The 22,042-nt window shown below is 43.2% G+C and overlaps 1 protein-coding gene across 9 annotated transcripts in view; it reads left to right on the top strand.

Annotated features, from left to right (window-relative positions):
* ATXN2 (ataxin 2) overlaps nucleotides 1–18,721 on the top strand; it is a 51,057-nt gene extending 32,336 nt beyond the window's left edge. For 5 of the 9 annotated variants that reach the window (XM_084297230.1, XM_084297228.1, XM_084297232.1 and 2 more), the window contains 5 exons: nucleotides 1,772–1,956; nucleotides 2,515–2,647; nucleotides 12,310–12,455; nucleotides 13,324–13,551; nucleotides 16,969–18,720. In XM_084297230.1, the coding sequence (XP_084153356.1) occupies nucleotides 1,772–1,956; nucleotides 2,515–2,647; nucleotides 12,310–12,455; nucleotides 13,324–13,551; nucleotides 16,969–17,172 (896 nt within the window). In that variant the 3' untranslated portion in view covers nucleotides 17,173–18,720. Of the gene's footprint in view, nucleotides 1–1,771; nucleotides 1,957–2,514; nucleotides 2,648–12,309; nucleotides 12,456–13,323; nucleotides 13,552–16,968 lie in introns of all 9 variants that reach the window. The other 4 variants (XM_084297236.1, XM_084297229.1, XM_084297233.1 and 1 more) reach the window with 2 other exon arrangements.
* Nucleotides 18,722–22,042: the final 3,321 nt, after the last annotated feature.

Here is a 22,042-nt window from a genome sequence, read left to right as displayed (position 1 = left end):
ACAAATTGGAAAAGGTGTGTTACTTGGAACACTTGGGTAAGCTGATTTCTCCTATACTTCGTAAGTGCTACGGAAATGTTAAAAAGGGAACTGCTTTGTACTGGTGTGCAGCAGAGCCCTGAATGGTGCCTGAATGGGGTATTTTTGTCAACAAGAAAAATCTCTTTCTTCAGAAAGAGTGTGCTGTTACTCTTCTGCAAAGAGCTTATTGCTGGTTCCAGTTTGTTCTTTTGTATTCCTTCTGCAACAGTAGCTGAACAGCTGGACTAACAATACTGCATTTTTAACAAGTGACACCTGTGGCTGTGGAGATGAAAACGTGTGGTGAGATGCACTCTCATCTCTGCAGTGCAGTGTAGGAGCAGAAAAATGATGGTCTTGTTTTATAGTCATGTTTCAGATAATGCTCTAATTCGACGCAATTAAATTCCTTGCAATATTACACAGTCTCTCATGATGATAGATTCCAGTGCTGCAGCTCTGGTCACTGGAAGAGGAAACTGTTTAAAAGAGTAGTTCTGCTGTTTAGAAATAAACAAGTAGCCTTTATGAAAGTAGGGAAGACAAAAACTTGTAATGTATTTCCATTTTAAAACGCACTAACTTTACTGTGGCCTGACTCTGAAACCCTGTGCTTGATAATACTGATTATTTTAATCAGAAGTATATTGCTGTCTACTTGCTTGCTCTGTGAGGCTCTCCTGTTCTGAATTCCTTTCCTGAATGTCATTATTTCCTCCATAAATCCATTTTGTGTGCAGCATAAGCCTGAAGGAGCTGCTTGTGTTAAAGTTCAGTGCCTTTACCCTATTCAAGTTGCGCCCCGTATTTACTTTTTTCTATTGATTTGCAGTGTAAACATAATCATTATTGAGTGAATTTCCTGACATCTTCAACGTTTCCCTCTTTTCCTCTCCCTAAGGGGTCTGCCAACATGGCACACTGCAGTGGAGCTTACAGGTGCTTGAGTTAGTGTAGTTATTAGTTGCAGTCTCACTGCAGCAAGCTGGAGCTCACCTTGAACGATCATGCCATGTTGCTTAGTAGGCTGAATTCCTCTGTTCTGAGTGCCTTGCTGCTGTAGTTCAGGCAGTCTTCTTACCCGGATAGCTCAGGTAGTCCCACACCGCAGTGCTCTGCTCTCTTAACCTCTCCTCCCTCTAATTATTCCTATTCCTTTTCCCCCTCTAAGTTGATTTGTCCTCTTCGGTGTTGACTGTAACCTCAAAGTTTTTGGCTATCCTCAGGGATAGCATAGAGCTTAAATGATGCAAATACCTCATATTGCAGCTGCGTGGAGACCTTTATTCTATTCTCCTCAGCCATGAGCACAAGTAATTTTAACAGACTCAGCTTTCCAGTTGATGGAGCAGTTGCTGAGTAGTTCTGATAGTGGATAAATTAAGCCTTTTGAAGGGGACAGGATCAACTTTGAGTAATGTAGGTATCCTGGTATAACCTCTCTCTTCTGTTCTTGATTTTTGTCAGTCTTTTTTTCCCTGCACCTTCCTCCTTTTACATAAAAAGCAGGCCTGAGTTTGTGTCCATATACATGGCAAAAAGGCAGTGATGAAAGCGATGAAAATCTTTTTAATTTTTTTTTCTATGAACTCCGTTTTGACAGAGCTCTAATACTGGAGCTCTAAGTGGTTAAAGGTCGAGGGGTGAGGATGTTCTACTGGGTCACATTGACGTTGTAATGTAAAACCTTTCAGGAAGACTAACGTTCTTCATCCTGTGTTTCTAACGTGAGATGCTCTTTGCTTTGTAGTACCAAATATGCCACAGCAACGGCAAGACCAACATCATCAGAGCACCATGATGCATCCTGCCTCAGCTGCAGGCCCTCCAATTGTAGCTACGCCACCTGCTTATTCAACACAATATGTTGCGTATAGTCCCCAGCAGTTTCCTAACCAGCCTCTTGTGCAGCATGTGCCACACTACCAGTCTCAGGTAAGAGTCTGTTTAGTGGATGTGATATGGCTAGTAATTAAGTGACTCAGTCCTAAATACCATATTGTCTCCAGTCATATGTTTGCTATTGTAATGTGCTTCAAAGCCTGTAACGAATCCTCCAGTCAGTTTAGAAGTTGTAATTTGTTATTGCTGCTACCTTTTTAGCTTTTAGGGCAATTCCTTTTAGGTCACGGGCAGGGCATCTCCTAGTTATGCTCTCTAAAAACAAACTATTTATACTTTTACTTCAAGAGCTTTTAAATACACATATGTAATTGCATAAATATATAGTTGCATACATAAGTTTATGATATTACAATGACAGGAATTAGATATGCTGGTGGTTTTTGTCAGCTTCTAGCCCACTGCAGAAAATGTCCTTTCGTTTTTAGAAACAACTGGGATAATTGTAGTATGAAATCTTTAGTTTCCTCTGTGTTTTATAAGGCCAAGCTATTGCTGTTTCTACATATGCAATTATTGTTTAGATTAGACTAGTTTCTTGTAATGGGCCTCCAATTAACTGTCTGTTTTTCTTATTTCTGTTGAATGCAGCATCCTCATGTTTATAGCCCTGTAATACAGGGCAACGCTAGAATGATGGCACCACCAACACATGCACAGCCTGGTTTAGTATCTTCTTCTGCAACACAGTATGGTGCGCATGAACAGACGCATGCTATGTATGGTAGGAAACGTTTTGTGTTATATGTAACTTTTTAAGTTCTTATGTTGTGCAGGGATATATTTAATCTCGAGCTTCAAATGTGGGTATCATTCAGATTACACCAGTAGATGTGGTTTATATATCATAAGATGATGAGCAAAGCGTTGAAAACTGAGCCACCTGGTTAAAATGAAAACTCAAGTATGCTGATTTCAGTAGGATGCCAGTGACCAAGATGAAATTTCAAGCTGGGAGCTGCTAACGAATATCTGCTGAAAGAAGTTTGTTCAAGTTCTCTTGATGCCCTTGACACAACATCCCTTGATTGTTTCTTGTTTATAAGTAGGACTGGTTTTACTGCAAGGCTATGACCTCAGTTTCAAAACTTGACTTTAGTTCTGACAACTAGTGAAATGCTGTCTTTATGATACTACTAGCATTATTAACAGTATGAACACTTCTGTCTGAGCAAAATAAAACTTGTGTTGCTTACCTTTCTTTTTTGGTAAGTCAAGAATTAAGTCTATGAAATAACTCGTGTATTGCTTTGACTTTGAAAATTAGTCTCCAGCATTATCAGACGAGCATATTTCACTTACAGTGAAATGCTGAAAATGTGGGTTACCTTGTTACAAACTATAATGTGAAGAACTTCTAAAGCATTATAAATGTGTGATAAAGCAATGCCCAATTCGGAGGAAAAACCTCACTGCAAAACATGCTATTGAAATAGGTAGAATCAAGGTTGCTAGAAGGCTTGGAAACTGTCATAAAATGTCAAAAAGACAGATGGTCTCTTGAAAACATGGCATTTCAATACTTGTTACAGCATCTGAGGAAGACTTTTATTGGGTCACGTATATTATTGACTTAGATTCTAATAAAAGATTTTCTGTACCTTTAGACATCTTTGTATGTTTTCCGGTGCTTAGTTTACACTGCTACTTAATGGAAGTCCATGGTGTGTCACGAAAACTTAACAAGGCTAAAAATGAAATTTTAAAGTTTAGCGTGAAATTAATTTTGATTTAAACAAGTTGGTGTCTTACCCATCTGAAAACATCCTGTCAGGTCTCTGCAGTAGTGTGGTTACATAGTTAAGAGACAAAAATAACAGAGGCCTTTTTTGACGCTTGGAGAAAGAACGCTTCAGCTCGTTTGTGATGAAGCTGAAATGGAAGTTACTCTTAGAGGTTAAGTCCTTCTCTCACAGGTCCTTGCTAATTGTATTACTTTGATCTTTTCAACTCTTGTGCTTGAGGTGTCCATGTAAACAGATCTTCTGTTTGCTTTTTCATTAGATTAAATAGAATTCTGATTAAGTGAATGATCAAAGGCTTTCAGACCTTTATTGGTGAAAACCCTTCTCTCAAATCATGATTAAAATAAAACTAGACATGAGAGAATATGTGAGACTTCATTCAAAATGTTTGCTTGTTACTTCCTAGTGATTTCCCATTGTGCACCATTCTTATCTTCTGTAAGCACTGGGTTCTGCAGCATTGAAGTGTAAGCCCATTCCCTTGTTTAGCTTTGATCAGATGTCTGCATTTTTTTTTTCCCCCACTGATACTCTAACTCAACAGTTAGTTTTCATTTTGTGTTGGTTTTGTAGCTTATCTGTTGTAGGTAGGTGACTACCTACTGGTACACACAACTAAGCTGGGTCAATATTTGAGAACTCCTTCGTATTTCCTTCCATGTAATTTAAAGGTTACTTTTCCAAGAGCACCTACCTAATTTACGGAAATTGCATGTCCTTCTGTGTTCTTTCAAACAGCTACTTGGTGGCTCTTCTAAATGTTCTCCCACCTTCCCAGTAATGATCAAGTGCTTGAAATTCTTGGTTATAGAAACTACTCAACCCAGTAGGATCATGAACTCCATATGAGACACTTTTTTTTAAGAGTATGTTCTTGCCGTGTGTGAATATGTGTATTGCCTAGTGACCATGAATTGGCTCAAATGCACTCTTAACCTACAAAGTTTACAGTTGGCTACACGTGAAATGACTTCTGATGTAGAGTATTGCTGTCTCAATTCCCAGTTTTTTGCAAGGCTTTCATGTGCTGAATACTTGAAGACCTTGCCTAGGCTGATTTTCTCCTTAAAATGTGACCATCTAGAAGATACTAACTTCAGCTTCTGTTTATCAGTATGTGACTGCTTGGAAAAAAATGTAGACTTGCCGAAGGTGATAGATAAATGCTGCTTATGTAGTAAATGATGAGCAACGTGCTCGATTTGTTCCCATCTGACCAAGTGACAGGTAGTTCTGAATGGTAATACAAGGGAGTGTTCACAACTTACGTTCGGTATTTTGGGAATCTTAAGTTTATCCATGGTATCTCTGAACTAAATATACCAACACATGCTGATTCTGAATCTAATCTGGTCCTCTTGTTAAAGCAGTTTGAAAATCCAGAATAACTTCCTATAACAACCGCTGCTGCTTTTGATTTCTGGAGCATTGGCTCAAGCAAGTTCTCAGATTTCCCTTTGGCTCTTTAAAATAGCAATCTGATCTATTTTTATTTTTATTCTTTGACTTCCCTCCCCCTGTTCATATCAGGATTCAGTGGGTTACAGTGTCCTTTTGTCCTTCAAGGTACCGGTGCTTCCTCTGAGATAATTCTTGCAAAATTCACTCAATTTTTTTCCTGTGTGTGTGGTAGAAAGAAGATGTCTACAAGGACAACCGCACTGAGACGCGGGGGTTGGGGGGCACTGCTTATGAGGTATTCTGAAGGTGTGAAGCGTTTTCTCAGGAGATCTGGAACTCCATCTTCCTTAATGGTTTGGGATAAGTGAATGTCTGTGGCGAGCAGTAACTGCCTGGCAGTGAAGAGAAATGCTCGTTGAGCCGCTAAGCGACCTGCCCTCACTGCCAACAGCTTGGGTTTTGTTTTCCCTTCTGTCTCGTGAGGAGATACCTCAATTCCAAATACGTGTAGTGACTTACACTTGTTGATCTGCACTTTTCCAGTCGAAAGAAAAATATTTTTTGTCTAATGCTGTTTAATGGGATATTTCTGCACTTCTGGGATTTCTTTGCCAGTCATTACAGTGCCTGCTTCTGTTTCCCAAACTGCTGACGAGAGCTCCAGAGAAGCAGAGTAGCTAAACAGCCTGGTCACCAGCAGACCCACCTGAACGCACGGCAGAGGAGCGTTTAAATCACTGGTTTCCCCCCCTCAGAACACGATGGGGAAGGACGGTGTTCAGACAACCATCTCTCTTCCCTCCACCTAATGCCTATTGCACCTTGACTTGTAACTTCTGGAGATGCGAGCCCTTTAGATGGCCTTACCAAGGAAAGCTTTGCAGCTACACACACCTTTAGCTGCCACACACACCTGCCTTAACACCGGGTTGTTGCCCTCACCCTGCTGAAGTAGGCTCAGAACGTAACATCTTTCTGGGAAGTGCTGGCCCTGCGTGATCCATGACGCGAGTATCGCTCTGGTCGAGTTCGCTGGCCGTGGTTTGCAGTTTCACTGCTTGTTTCTATGTGGCACAGACACAAACGTGTCCCGTGATGTTGGTAGAAAACCTGGGTATCCAAGCTGAGGGTGGAGATTTCCCTGTGACGATTAATGCCTGCTAGCTTTACCATGTAGCTGCTGAACTGCCTATGTTTTTAGATAACCGGAGCCCTCTGAAAAACTTTACTTCTGTGTTTAAAAACCAAACCAAACAGAAACTTGTGTAAAACCAGGCCTTGGTTTTATACAGATGCATTTCCTGTTTTTTTGTGCTCTCATTCCTGTCCCCGTTCTCCCTTCCTTTTTCCCCTTCTGCACATGTTTTACTGGTCTGGTATTGTCTCTAACTTTATCTGGTTTCTGTCTCAGCAGTAGAGTAAATTCTATTACCCTGATAGTACAATGGTGGATATAATATAAACCTCAAAGGATTCTCCAGGGACTAAGAGTGAACCAGTCACCAAAGGTGTCTTGGAACTGTTAAGAATGACAGTGACACAGTTGAAAAAGCAAGGGGGGCGATTTTTTGTTTAATGTAATTACGTTTTAACCTTCTTGTTACAGTGCATTGTAATAGATGGTGAATTGACATAAAGTTTATTTTCATGTTAATACTAAATTAAGAGCTGAAGACCTCAGTATCAGAGTTTAGAAGGAAGGCTTACCTGAGACTTGTATTGTTTCATCTCCGCTCAGTTGTAAAAACTAAATATCCAACCCTAATATCAACTAAGTAAATAAAAATATCTGCATGATTCTACGATATATTAAAAAAAAAAAAAAAAAAGGAAAGAAAAAAAAGACGCTGACCTTTCCAGAAGACGGGAAGCATGCACACGGCAAGAGGCTAATTTACCTTTCTATTTCCCAAATTCAGCATGTCCCAAAATACCATACAGCAAGGAGACAGGCCCTTCTTTCTACTTTGCCAGTGAGTTGGGTTTTTTGTACTAATTTTGATTGTACAGCAAAAGCACTATCTAAAGAACAGATGTTAAAGGAATGGGACGTGTTGAGGGAACAAGTTTCCTTGCACCAAACCAGCATGTAGAAAATGCAGGAAAGTTCCTTTCACTAGAGGGGGGAGGTGAAGCTGAACGGTTTTAAAGTACCACAGGAAACTGATTTGTGTCAATTTTCTTTTTAAACGCTATTTTGTGTGCTGAGGAATCTTTATCATTACTACCCAGTCTCTTCATCTGCAACCAGAAATGAGTGCTATGTGCGGACAACTTTTGCTTAAAACCTCGCTGAACTCCCATGGGAGTTCCAAATGGGATTTGAAGACTTTGTGAGTTAATGAACTTCCTAAAAAGGAGCGGTGTCTTGTGCCTCATCACTTTAAAAAGCTGTGGCTCAAGTGCTGAGCCCCTGGGAGGAATTAACCTGAGCTGCAGCGAGGGTGAAGGAAGCTTCCCGTGGAGTTACTGCGGTGTCACTGGAGGCGTGCAGAGAGCCCTGTACTTGGTCACTATTTCGACAAGTGACCGGACAGAGGGCCCCTTGCAGGTGTGTGGCACCGGGCGCTTCCTCCCCAGCATCAGAAATCCTGCCTCTGGTGTTCATCAGAGCCCTCTGGGGAGCCTGTGGGGGCAGTCAGGCTCTGGGGGCTGCAGGATGAGCTGTAGATGTCAGCCAGGACGTGGGGAAAGGAGCACAGCGATCTCAGGCTTGCTCCTGTCCTGCAGTGAGACTTGGGGCCATCTGCAAGTCCCTGCAACCTGTGCCAGGCACTCTTCTGGTTGTGGGTTTGAGGGTTTTTTGAGCTAACTGATGGAAGAGGGGTGTGAGAAATACCATTTGTTCTCCAAAAATCTCGTCTGGAAAAGACTTCCTGTGTATTTCTGGTACAGAGCTGGTTTTATGTGAACTAGTGCTGTGGGATGCTGACCTGTACTGTTTTCATGCATCTTGGTTTGGTGCACTGAAATAACTGTAAGAAGCTCGTTCCTTCAGTGGATAATCTTTGGAGTGAAGTCCGCTCTACCTGTGTAAAATGCCTTCTGTAAATGTTTTATATTATGAAAGAAACATTGCTATTTCTTTGCTTCCTACCATTCAGGTCTTTTAAATGTAGTTATCCTCACCATCTTACTGGGTCTGGCAATAGTTTTGAATTTTGTTCACTGGTCAGTTCTTGGAAATAGGCTCTTCAAGTGCATCTTTGGATGATGACCAACGATGACCACCATTGGCAGCATTGAGATTCCTACCAGGGAAATAAGAAATTACACGATATGGTTTCTGTATATACCCTCGCAGCTGGGAGCTCTGCTTGATTTCTGCTGTTCTGACCTCTTAATTTCAGCTCTTTTGCTGGGTGTGATAGCTGACTTCTTTTTTTGTTTGCCTCTCAGAAACGTAGGCTGCATGTTTTGTAGAGCTGAACTCATTAATTCAATGCATCTGATATTTTTGCTCACTTCATTACTGAATGACTTTACCTTCACCGGGTCCCCTCCCAAGGTTAGTTCAGTTAAATATCTCATGTCAGGAGACGACTTGATCAAAAAGACGAAGTGAAACGGGTTGGCTCAGGGAGTATTTCTTGGGGAGACGAACTTCCAGCTTGATGGGTGCAAAGCAGTGTAATTCTGCTGGAATGAGCTGGGCTTCCCTACAGCAAGGAGCTACGCAGAACTGAGTTGTCCTCTCCTAGAGCTTTCTCGGTGCTTTCTTGGTTAAAAGATGGCCATTTGGGAAATCTCCACAGTGCTGACACTGCGGGAGATGTTGGATAATTTGTGATTTTATTCATTATTTTCCCCCCCCTCCTTTCATGTCATTCGGTATTTGATACACATAGCGAGCTGTTTTGATGGAAAAAATCTTGAAAATTGTTGCAGTAAAAATGTTTTAGTTACGGCTTTGAAGGTGAATTTCTCATGACTGTTTTGCAAGGCTTCTTTCACAGGCTTACTAAGTCGCTCATAGATTGCACTGATTTGTTGTGAACTATTAATTGCAGCAGCTAAACATGGAAATCCTTCTGTTTTTCTAAAGTCGAACTCTGGTTTTCAGCTAAGATAGATCTGGGCACCTGTTTCAGACGTGCTGCTGCTCTTCCTGAATCGCTCTTGATTTGTACACAGGATCTGTCCAGGATGTAGATAAGGGTCCAAATACCTTTTTTTTGGAAATGTACTTTTATTATTACTATTAAAACTTAATTTGCAGCATCATCTGAACTTGATTTAACTGAATTTGGAGAGGATATTAATTGGGGAGTCATTTCTAAAGACAAAATGGGGCAGAGGAGGAGGAACTAGAGGAATGAATTCTGAACTTCAGTGTGCAAAACTTACGGATAGAAGACATTAGAAGGTTATGGAAGCTGCTGCTATGGCACTTTACCCCCTCCCCTGTTCTTTGGGGTACCATTCCTCGGTTTGACTTGCTTCCTGAGCGTGAAATTCTTCCTTGTGAAGTTTCATTGTATAATGTATCTGCTTCGGAGTAACTTGGTTTATTATTCTCTGGGCTATAAAGAAATGAAGGATGAATTGCAGTAATGGTTTCAGGGAGTACCACATCATTCTGGGGCTCTTAACAAGTAGTGTGGCAGGATGTGGGAAGCCTCGAATATCTTATGACTTGAAATTAATTTTCGCATACACTTGAAAACCTCTTGAATGGGGTTGAAGGCAATTTATAGTCAGGCATGCCAACTCTGTGGCTGAGGCAGCGGAACGAGAGCTGAGGAAGGCAGATTTCTGGTAGTGTGCCCTTTGGCAAACAAGTGAATCCCTCTCTGCATTTATTTCTATTACTTGGACAGAGATAATAACTTCTGGCCTTCTTCAGTGTTGAATAATAATGAGGTTAAGAAATTTTCTTACTGTAGGAAACAGTAAACTGCATTCTGTAAAAGCCATTGGTGTCTCTGTTGATCATTTTCATGTAGTCTTAGTAAGAGGAGCGATGTTTGGAAGCTGTATAAAATACGAACGTGGTGCATATGCTGCTGCAAAATAAATTTTAGTAGTGATATGAAAAACAATGACTTTTCTCGCATTTGGAAGCGTCACAAAGTGATCTTTGTGGCAGAAGGTGCAGAGTTCTGCTAGTGCCCATTGAAAACGTGGAGGTGTTTCCAGAAACCTCCCTGAATCAGAAATGCTGATAATGTATGAGTACAATCATGCATAAGTACACGACTGTGCAAGAATTTAGGGTTACAAATGTGTATGAAATTCATCTGCATTAATGGCCTGAAGCTGTCGTGCACATCGCTGGTACATTATTGGCTCAGCGACGATTTAGTAGAGCTTTCAAGACAGCTGGGTGGGATTAAGATAAATGTGGTAAGCAGTTATTTTAAAAAGGAGAAACCTTCATAATGACGTGTACACAGGAGAAAAATCTCAATTAGGCAAAAAAGATACTGGGTGCATACTTCCGAGTGAGTTTGATTATTTCAGCAGTAGTATTTGTAAGCTTTATAGCAAGCCAAACTGGAGGAAAGCAAGTATTTGCACGGGATGGTGGTGTGCCAAGGCACAGCGTGGTTGCTGAGACTTGCTTTTGATCCACAGCTTTGTGTTTTCAGATGCAGCTACGTTTTTGTGCGTTTTCTCCACCCGTTTTGTCTTTCATCCTTTATATATGTTCAGGCAGTCTCTGTGTATTCATGAGTGTAGAACCCAGCACAGTGAAGCTCTTCAGAAGCTGCAGCAACGAGCTGCAAACGTGAGGCACCACATCTCCCTACCCAGGAACATGCAGGCAGGGTGGATGCAACATAAGATTGGCACATGAAGTTACTCCCTGTGCCCTGCCTTTAGAGTTTATTTACTAAAGGAAGAAAATGCTACCAAAACAGTCTACCTTGCAAACAAAAGCACTCCTAAAAGTATGCTGCAGAAAGGTGCTTCATCAGCCCTCAAATCCTCACGTACTACAAACCCCATGAAAGAAGCTGTAACCCCGCAGTGAGCAGTGATTAACTGTGCTCAGAAAGACAAAAAGGTACAAGATAACTAAGGAGCACATGCAGGGAACAGGCTCAGGAGCAGGTTGATAGTTTGCTTTGATTATTTGTCTGTCAATGGTCAGCAAAGCTATCCTCGTTCTGAGCTGCAGTGCTGGGAGGAACAGTGCACGTTGTCCGTGCAGACTTGTTGCACAAGATCTAAAAGTGATGGAGGGGATAGGCAGTGCATTTTCATTTGTTTTCAGGGTCTTGCTTTCCAGTTGCATGCTTTGTGTTTACAGGAAGTCTTGCTGTTCTTATGGCTTCTCATACCTTTTTAGATTCCTTCAGATTTATTTTTTTTAAAAAAGAAGTGGGGTGGTGTAATTCAGCGTGGCCTGTTTTGAAGCAAAACTGGGCAGGACTCCTCAGACAGGGGCTTGTTGATACTGGTTTGTTGTTGGAGACTGGTACGGCTATAGCAACAGATGGTTTTTCACTTGTGTGAGTTTTATATTTTTTCCCTTTTATGGAATTTCATACCTTATTCGCTACTGTTTCAAGGAATTAAGAATTTCACGGCAGTGTTGAGAAGCTCACAGAATGGTGGTGATCCAGAAAAGTACTGTAATTGGCCTCGAGGGGAAAGATACGATATTTTAGTACAAAATACTGGCTTCCACAAAAATTTGATCCTCCAGGAGTCTCGTTTTCTCAGCTGTTATGTATGTTCTGTGTGTCCCTGTAGCTCTTTAGTATACATGCAATGCGTGTACCTTACATGGACTGTACTGTGAGCAATTTCCAGAAGAGTAGCATGGTGAGGTTAGCCAGGTATAAGGCCAAATAATTTTTTGGATGGTGGAAATAAAAATGGCTTGTAACAGCTTTTTAAAGTATATTCCAGGAAAAAAAAAAAACAAAAAAACAAAAAAACACTAAATTGTATGGAAATTATAAAATTGATATTTCAAACTGGCCTATCTGAAAAAAACAAACAAAAACAAACCACAAACCACTTTCTTATATGTAGTATCTGTTGCATTGTCAAACTAGGGAAGATGAACTGTCTAATTATGGTTATTTATAGACTTCCCTGCAAAATCAAACTACATGAACACAAGGTAAGATACTCAGCTATTTGCAAGATAACTTTTTTTTTTAGAAGGGGGAGGGAATATTCTTGCAGTGTGATAGAGGTATAGTGCAATCTTCAAGTGCAGATGGTGACTTGATGAGGTGTATATTTTGTACCTGTTGTTAAATATTCTTCTTTTTCATCCTAGTTTCCACTGGCTCACTTGCTCAGCAGTATGCCCACCCTAATGCTACCCTGCATCCGCATCCTCCGCATCCTCAGCCTTCTGCCACACCAACTGGCCAGCAGCAAAGCCAACATGCTGGAAGCCACCCTGCTCCTAGCCCCGTGCAGGTAACAGCTTAATGGAGTGAATGTCTTTAAATTGTACTTAACACACCCTACTGGAAGGTATCTCATCAGTCTGTTACTTTGCATCGATCTATTGATTTCTTGAGAGGAAAAACGAAGGGAGCAGCTGCCCAGACCACCTGCATGTGATGAATCTCATGCAGGAATTGTCCAGATTCCCATATTTTCTAGAAGGCAGGAAGCAGAGAGATACCATCTCGTTCCTCTCTGCTTGCAATGGCCAGGACTCAAATGTAGACCCATAGCATAATTTGTGAGATAAGCTAGGAAGAAAACTTGTGGCAGTCCCTTTTCCTTAGTAAAGGCCAACATTTGAGTGTAACCATCCGTTTCTCCCTCTTCATGGGGGTTGAGGTACAGCTTGTTTTCACGTTACAATTAAGAAACGCTTACAACTTTGTCACAGTTTAACGTGAGTGGGGTCAGAATTAGAAGTAGCAGAATAACGCTGAGAAGTTTTGATGTGTATTTCCTCAAAGGCAGGCAGCTGAAAACAAAGCAGTACTTGTGATAATGCTGCCTGCCATAGCTACCTACTGGTAATGACTTTGGGCTGCTCTAAGTGCAGCTGTGAAGTACATCCAGCTTCCAGGCTTCAGGGTCTCCTTGTTTTTACCTGGCAGACACGGTTCTGGTCAACACATCCATTTTCCAGGCTCCTGCTCACATGACTCTCTAGTGTGCAAGGAGACAATGAGCCTGGAGGAATTGCAGTGAGTTTTCATGTGACCGTAGTTAAAAGATTGAATATCAGGAGTTTTTCAAGCCTTTCTTAGACTAATTTCCATAATAAATGTCTCACTTCTAGGCCATAACATAAACCTCACTGATGTACTATCTTTTTTTGCAGCATCATCAGCACCAGGCTGCTCAGGCACTCCACCTGGCAAACCCACAACAGCAGTCGGCAATTTACCACGCAGGTCTAGCTCCAACCCCACCTTCCATGACGCCAGGCTCCAATACGCAGTCTCCACAAAATAGTTTTCCTACAGCACAACAAACAGTCTTCACCATTCATCCCTCCCATGTTCAACCTGCATATACCAATCCGCCACACATGGCCCATGTCCCCCAGGTAAACACAGTTTAACAACCTTCAAGACTAAATGTCTTAATGCCACAAAGATAGGACAGTTGGGCCTGCTGAAGTGATTTCCATTCTGTCACCTCTCAGCACAAACCTACCTGTTGTGTTACTTTAGGTTTCTGTCTGTACATTGCCTTTCTTTTAGAATTTTACAAGATATTTGGACCTCAGCTTCCAACACCCAGTGCATCTACAACTGTAGTTTAATGAAGACATCTTAAGCTGGCACTGCTACCGAAAGAAGTTGAGCTCTCTTCCCAGTTCCGACTCCCATTCTTGTCCTGCCCCACCATTCTGCTCACAGGACTGTTTGGCCATGCAGCAAACCAGACTGGGGACGTGATTCAACTGAAGCGTGTCCCCCCCCCCAACCCCTATTTTAGGCTGCTTCTCAGTCAAATCAGTTCACTACTCGGGTTCACTGCATGATCACAGGAAGAGCTGGCACGCAGGAGGGTCAGAGGCGAGAACTGAGTGGAAGAAAGCTGAACTGCTGCTTTTGGTGGCAGTGGTAGGCTCGGCGTTGTAGCCAAATTTATACAAGTACATTCAGTAAAGGATATTCCGAAGGATTACTGGGTAGTAATAAGGCTGCACTGCGATGGGAGATAGGTGAGATTCAGTTCAGATGATTGCAAGACAATCCTTGCTGAAAGAGAAAACCGTGTGTGTGTGTGTCTGTGTGGCTCTAAATGTATTGCAGGAGAACCCCAATGATTGTCGGGCAACTTAACTACAGTCTTTGCTTCAGGATCAGAAACCCATTTCTCTTAACTGCTCTCTTGTGGTCAACTCACTGAAAAAAAAAAAAAAAAAGGATTTTGGGAAGGGAAGCACATGACTGATTAATCAAGAGCTCCGCGTAAAGCAGCGTTACAAAGATTTTCTGATGTTTACTAAATCTCATGGATTTAGTGAGCTTTGTCAAGGAGCGGACAGTTCATCAGTAATTTGCCTGCACAATTGCATCTTCAGACAAGTACTTGGTATCTGGCTTCTGCCTTCTCATACAGGCTAACAGTAGTTTGGGATAGCAAGACTAACTGTGGGTAGGGAGGTTAGTCTGATAGGTGTGCAGTCCCTTACTGAATTCTGGTAAAACCTTTGTTTTGGTTCCTGGCACGGCCAGTTAAGCAAACTAATTAGTAGCTGTTTTAAGAATTGTTTTTACTGATGTTGAGTTTTTAGCTTTTTAATTCCAGTAGGCTTTTAATTTCTCTGCTTTTATACTGTGGGAGGATATAGAGGATGTCCAAACTTGACTACTGCTATTGTAGCACCTTGCCACATCCTCCCAGGCTCTGGTTTCTGCCAGAAGCAAGATTCTCTGCTTAAACGAGCTATTGCTCTGCTCTGGCATGATGGCACTGGTGCGAATGCCCAGTTTGTAGAGCTTCTCAAGATGCCTCGAAATACCGCACGTAGCCCTTTAGAAGGGTCTTGGAAGCTTGTGGGCGAGTGGCATGTTCAGTGCTGTGCCTTGAAACGTGAAACAGGCTTGTTTCAAAGTCAACTTGAAGGTAAACCTGTAGAAGAACTGTGCTGTACACACTGTGGCCAGGCCCGTGCCTGCGCTGTAGATGCGGCCGTTGTCTTCCTTCCGTGTGCCAAGCACTTCATCAGCAAACCTTGCTAAAGGAAATCAGATGCAACTTTTAGTCAGAACTGACTGCTTAGTCAGGATTTTTAGCAATCACAGGCAAAGCCTGCTTTATCCTTAATTTTTGACTTACGCAGTCTTTTCTGCTGTAATTTTTTAGGATGAAAACTACAATCCATAATCCACAATATTTGTACCAGACTGACTTTTTGAAATGAAGTAGTTCCCTCAAAATTTTCTAATGAAGGAATAACTACAGTTCTGTAAGAAGTTTTAAATGAGTGTAATTATTCCATGGTGGGGAAACTAATCACTGGATTTAATAGCTTCTCAGTAGTGCCATTTCCAACTGCCGAGCACCATTGTGAAATATGTAGTAGGAATTTCAGTTCGGCTAACACAGGGGATCAGTTGAATTTCCCTTTAGGTTATCAGATGAATCGAGCTGTTAGAGATCTCTCACTTGAGAAACAGTACTTGAAAATTCATTGCAAAGTACTGTCAGCTTCCAATTTGTAAAGCGTTCGAGCCACAGCAGAAATTTTTATCCAGTTTGTGTCTGTACTGAATACAACTGCTATATGAATAGCTGCTTTATAGTTATGGCTGCTATAATAGCATGTTTGTCAACGTAAAAATGGTGCTGATCCTGAAAGATATTTTTGTTTCACAGCCTTATCTTCTAAGCCTTTTTTAGAGCAAGAGTGAGATTTGAATTGCAGTTCCTGCCTTTAAAGGCTTCTCGAGTGCTATTAATAGAGTGTAAGTCTGATAAAGAGTTTGAGAAATGTCTGTGATGAGTCAAATAACCCTTTTGTCTTTAAGAAATAAAATTCTAGCCACTACCTGCTATTTGTCTTTACTGGCCTGTGAAACTTGTGAGGCTGCGATTATTGCACCGTAGTGCCCTGTTCATGGGGTATGGTAGAAGGACAAAGCAAACCTTAGATGCAAATACATTTTTTTTCCAAGACAAACTGACCGAAAGCTCTAGGAGTTCCTTCACGTGTTGTGCTTTTACGAAACTAGTGCTTACCAGATTTTTAAAACAATTGACAATCTCTAGAGTTCCGAACCACTCTGAGCAAAAGAAGCCAACTGACAAGTTACTGAACTTGTTTGCCAGAAGGTGATCAGCCATAACGAAGATTAATCTCCTTTTTTCTGCTGAGACTTAACTATGATTGCTTAGATTACACAAGGACCTTAACTGTGATGAGCTTAACTGGAAACAGAACAAAGCTGACCTAACAGTATAAAGGGATGAAATCACTCATCTTAGAATGACTGCTTAGATGAAAGATAGTGCAGGCACAGGTCACTGGAGAGTGGTTTCTAGGGCAGGGAGCCATGAAAGAATGTGGAGTTGTGTAATGAGAAGCTGAGGATGGGATGCCAGACCTCTAGTGCGTGTGAAGTTCAGATCCGTACCCGGTGCATTCTCTGCATAGGAAGTGCTTTGATCTAGGTTACTAACAATAATGTTTTTGAAGATTTGTTGCTGAGTTTTTTTTTTTTTTTTAAATATCCCACAGTTTAACGCTGTTGGTCTCTCCCAGTGTGCACTGTCCAAATTGCTAAAATTGAGAATGTTACTCAGAGCCAGCAGTGAGGATTTGAGCCCTGTTTTTTTTTTTTTAGCTGTTATTTTTGTGTTAAGATCTCTGACTTAATCCCTGTAGCTAATCTAGTTAAAATGGAGTAAATCTCTGGATTTACTGGTACAGCTGGAGAAAACTTGATAGTCATGTGGCCAGGAGTGATGCCTCCTTGTGACCATTATACTAAAGAGCTCTTTGTTTCAGGCTCATGTACAGTCAGGAATGGTTCCTTCTCACCCAACTGCCCATGCTCCAATGATGCTAATGACGACACAGCCACCTGGTGGTCCCCAAGCCGCCATCGCTCAAAGTGCACTACAGCCCATTCCAGTCTCGACAACAACACATTTCCCCTATATGACGCACCCTTCAGGTGAGGAGTGTGTGCCCGGGAGACCTGCACCTTAACTGAGCCAGGTCACAGTAGTGAGGAGGACTGTTACAAACCAGATTTGGGGAAAAGAACAAACAAACAAACTTTAAAAAAATAAAAAAATTAAAAAAAAAAAAAGCTGAAGATGTCCTTTTAGAGTGGCAGGCTGCTGAAGGCAGGCTATTTCTGCATTTAGCATTTATACTTTGCCAGCCCAAATGCCTAGGTAAGCATGCGAGATTTAGCTAATTTAGCAAAGACCTCGTTTCTCTGTAGCTTGAGTACAGAAATGGATAACGATGCAGGCACTGGCGCTGTGGGACTGTATTCTTCCAGGTTTTGCCGTGGTTTTGCCTTGGGGGATGGACTGTCTGTGTAGCCTGTTCATAACGATCTGGGGGTTTATTAAATTTATAGCGATTTGCCTTGAGGATAGGAGTGACAATGTTGCTCGGGGGTAGTGCTGTTAGACTTCTAATGACCGAAGTAAAATGACAATTGAAGTCTATTCTTTAATTCAGAGTAACATTCTGCAGCTTTACTTTGGGGGAAAAGTAGATGCTGTGTGACTTCTTTCCACTTTAAATTTAAAACGTTACCTAGGTTTCTTTGTTATTATTTGTTTTCAAACAGCCTCTAAACTTTTCTAGTGAACTAGATACCTGATTTTGTTTCTTGGGGAATGTGTGAGCAGAACAAAGATGCTTTCTGAGGGTTTAGGTAGGAAAAAAAAATAAATATCCAAAGGACATCTTGATATGCAGAGTATTGTTTTGTTCTTAAAAAAAATAAAAATAAAAAATAATAAAAAAAAAAGTTCAGCTCAGTAGTTGTCCTGTGACCACTTTACTAGCAAACTGTTGTGTGGCTTGCCAATTTATTATTTACATTTGAACTTTTTTTTTACAGTACAAGCCCACCACCAACAGCAGTTGTAAGGCTCATCTGGAATAACTGAAAGGCTGGATACCTTTTGTAGGCCAAATACCCTCCTTCTACTGCTTCTGCCAACTGGAAGCACAGAAAACTAGAATTTCATTTTATTTTGTTTAAAAAAAAAAAAAAATTGATTTCTTGTAACATCCACTAGGAATGCTAACAGTTCATCTTGCAGTGGGAGAGATTTGGACTGAGTAGAGGCATTTAGGAACTTGTGGGCTATTCCATAATTCCATGCACTGTATCTGAGTCCTGCAAGTGCCCCAACTCTGCTTGCTGAAAACTGGAAGTTATTTATTTTTTAATGACCCTTCAAAGTTATGAACTCATCAGCTAGCAAAAGAAGTAACAAGAGTGATTCTTGCTGCTATTATCACTAAAAATCAAGACTTGGAGATCCCTTTTACTTCTAACTAAACTTGAAACAGGTTCAGTAAAAAAAAAAAAAAATTCTAATCGTCAAACTGATGAATTATTATTTATAAATCACGTTTGATGAGATAATCACTATCGTGAGACAGTGATGTAACTTTTAAGTTAAGAAAACTTTTACTTTGTAGATAATATAAAATAAAAACTTAAAAAAAAAATTAAAAAATAAAAAAAGTTTTAAAAACTGACCTACTTATCGTTTGTGTCTTGTTTTACCAGTCTCTCTCTTTAATGTTTTCTCCATTCGTTCCCCTTTGGATCAAAAGCTGTTTTTATTTAGCATCAGGTAAGCTTCGCCATGTGTTTCTGTCGTGTGCTGCTGCTGTGTTGTGTGTGTGCCCCCCTCACACCTCCCGCTATGAAACCAAGTCAGTCGTGGTAGACTCGTAGGGCTGTTACTAATAAAGTGAAGGCTTCAGGAGCAGACTTTGATACAGGTTTTAAAGAATTTCTTGCATTCGGACCCATTCCCTAACGGCTTTACACTTTACACTGTTGTGGTTGGTGTACAGAAGGTGTCCTGGCTGGGCCTTGGTGTTTAAAATAAAGCTGTGTAAGCCAGTGGTGCTGCTGGGAGCCAAAGGAAGAAATCGGGGTAAGCATCACTTCACAAAATGGTGTAAAAAAAGATGGGGAGAGTGATAGGAGAAAGCAGCTGACTACCACATCCTTCGGCAACAGGCAGGGTAACCATCACGGCTTGGGAAATGCTGTGGTCTTCCCGACTCTTGTAGGGCGCACACGTCCTAAAATGGCTAACCACCACCAGATGATGCTGATTAAATGGATTATAACATCGCTGCGTTTCAGAGGCAGGTCAAGGAAACTGGTGTGTGCGTGAGCCTACGTGGACGGCAGGTAACGCATCGCACCGCGGCTTGGCACAAAACACCCGGGGGGAGATTAACACTGAGTAACTTCTGTCCTATTCCCTTAAAATGAACGGTGCAGTAAAATGGAGAGAATCCATGCAAGTGAAAAATGCAGGTGGGCAGCAGGGGGCACAAGAACATCACAAGCAGCGGCGGTGACTTGGAGCAAGACTCCTTGAGTGAGTTTCTAAGGGAGGTTTCTGTCTTTTAGTAGCTATTCAAATAGTACCCGGGATCCTACAGGGAATCAGACGAAATACCAAAAGTGAGAAACGAGTTCTAAAAACAGTTTATTAGGAGCAGATTTTTTTTTTTTTTTATATTATGGTAAATTTGCATTATTCAAGAATAAGTTACTTGTACAGTACATACAGAAACAATATATAGAAAATCTACTATACAAGAAGAACTCTTCTGTGCAGGTGAGAAGAACTTTCAAATCAATGCACTTTGCGCCCAACAACCCTGTTGGCTTTAAATCATCCTGCTGAAGGCTGAGGTGGAGAGTGCACGGTCGGCTCCCCCCGCCCGGGGTCGGTGCTGGTGAAGGTTTGTGGTTTGTCCAGATCGAACGAGCTTAAATTAAAATTGGGAATACTGTACTCAAACCTGTTAGTCAGGATTTCAAGGTTTTTATACGCTTGTTAGAGTAAAACTGCGTGGGTCGTACGATGGCAGTGTCGTGTGGTCCGGAGAAGATGAAGGAGAAGGCAGCTCGGTGGCGCTTTGGCACGGGCTGGGCTGCTGGTGGCTGCTCCTGGGGGTGGCTTCGGCCTCCCCCTGGCCCTGGAGCTCCTCTGGAAGCTTTCCAAAAACTGGTTTGGATGCAAAAACGATCCGAGAGGCAACGGCGCTGTCAGTGTTTGGTAACCTGCCCTGCATTGCTGGGCCCCGGGGCTGGCACGGCGCGGCAAGAAAGGGGGAAAGGAGGAGATAAAATCCTGCTGAAATCACGGGGAGCTTCCCAGCCTGTCCAGCACAAGGATGCGCAGCAGCTCCCGTGGGATGGCTGTCAGCAAGCACCGAGTGGTTTCCCAAGCCTAAAACGGAGCTGAGGACCTAAGATTTAGCGAGTTGGGTTAGGTGCTAGCCCTGGTTGCTGCCGTGCTGGTCACACAGCGAAGGCACTGCCCTGCCCCTGTGGCCAAATGGTGTCCTGAGCGGCCAAAACACCTCCCTGCCCTCAGCCCTCTCCTGATTTCCAGGGCTTGCTGCAGCTGCCAAGCCTCAGGACTTTCATAAACGTGCCAAAAGCCCGCGGGGGGCAGGGAATGGAGCCTGCCAAGCCCTGAGCTCTTTCCTCAAGTTACTAGAAGGACGGAAACCCTCTCCGAGCCCGTGTGAAAGGAGCGGGGAGGTGGAAGTGCCCCCGGGGGGGGGGGGTGCCAGCAGCAGCAGCAACCTCGTGAAACCCTCGGAGCCACCTCCTGCTGCAGGTCACGTCCACCGGAGTTTTTTTTGCAGAGGGAAAGGGGCTGCCGGGTGGTCACGAGCCCGAGGTGCGCGTTACTCATCCAAGCGCAGCCATTTCCGTGTAAACTACGGCCAGAGCCCTTGCGATTGTTTAATTGGCAGCTTCCAGCACCGCCTGCGCCCTCCAGCAAGGCGGCTCCGCGTGCCAACCCGGCCCGACAGCACCCGAGCCGGGCACGGCAATCCCTTTCCCATCCCTCTGTTCCAGATGCTCCGATTTTGGGGCGATTCGGGCGCCGCTACCTCATCTTTTGGGTTTAAAGCCGCCTTTAACGCGGCTGCCTGGTGATGCTGTAGGATTTTCTAGGCGTGCAGAGCTTTGCTGAGGAGCCTCCCCCTCCCCGAATTAAAGCAATCTGGGAGCGATGCACCAACGGGGCTAGAACTTGTGCTGAGCTTCCCCCCTTCCCCTGCCCCACATGAGCCACCAAGAGCCCTGGCTTGCCTGGCCCCGTCCCCGCGCCCTGTTTTGGTGCAGAGGGACCCTGCAAACGCCTGCAGCCTTTGTGCGGCTTCGGGGAGGAAAAAAAGAGCTGCGGATACGGGTGAGGAGCCCTAGCGGAGCACAGGGGCTGCTTTGTTTCCCCTGCAGCCTCTCCGGGTTTGGCAGCCCCGGAGGCGACACCATCCAGGGTGATTTTTTCTCTGAAACGCTCCAGTTTCGGGACTGGCTGCGATGGTGCAGGAGCGCGGCTCTTGCTCGGCACCATCCCCGGGGCAGGAGCAGGAGAGGCTTCATGTGCCCAGAGCGCACGAAATGAAGACAGGAGAGGGCAGAGATGGAGGAGAGGGGAGGCACGAAATCCCAAACATGCTCTCAAGTCGCCGTTTCCAGTCTCCCAGCCCTTTCCCTGCGCACATCGCTCGCCTACAGAGACCGATTTCCCTCCTGCCTGGAGCCGTTTGGCCGTGGGATGTTTTGGAGCCGAGGCTCGGGCTCCCACCCAGCTCCACCTGCCCTCTGGCAGCAAAATAAAGCAATTCCCTCGCCCTCGGGCTCCTGGCCTTGGGCAGACTCCGGCCCCTCGGCTCTGGCACCGCAGGCGCTGGCTCAGCCTCAAATCGCGGCGTCGGGGCCGGCTTTGTGCAACACCTCCCTGCCTCGTGCCCACCAGGCTCTCCTGATGTTTCCTTCCAAATTAATGCTCCCAGAGGCTCCCACCTCTCAGGCGACTTCAAGTGTGCGAGG

This window comes from Netta rufina (genome assembly GCF_964035555.1).
Source record: "Netta rufina genome assembly, chromosome: 17".
Lineage (NCBI taxonomy): Eukaryota > Metazoa > Chordata > Aves > Anseriformes > Anatidae > Netta > Netta rufina.
This window is presented reverse-complemented; position numbering and strand designations above follow the sequence as displayed.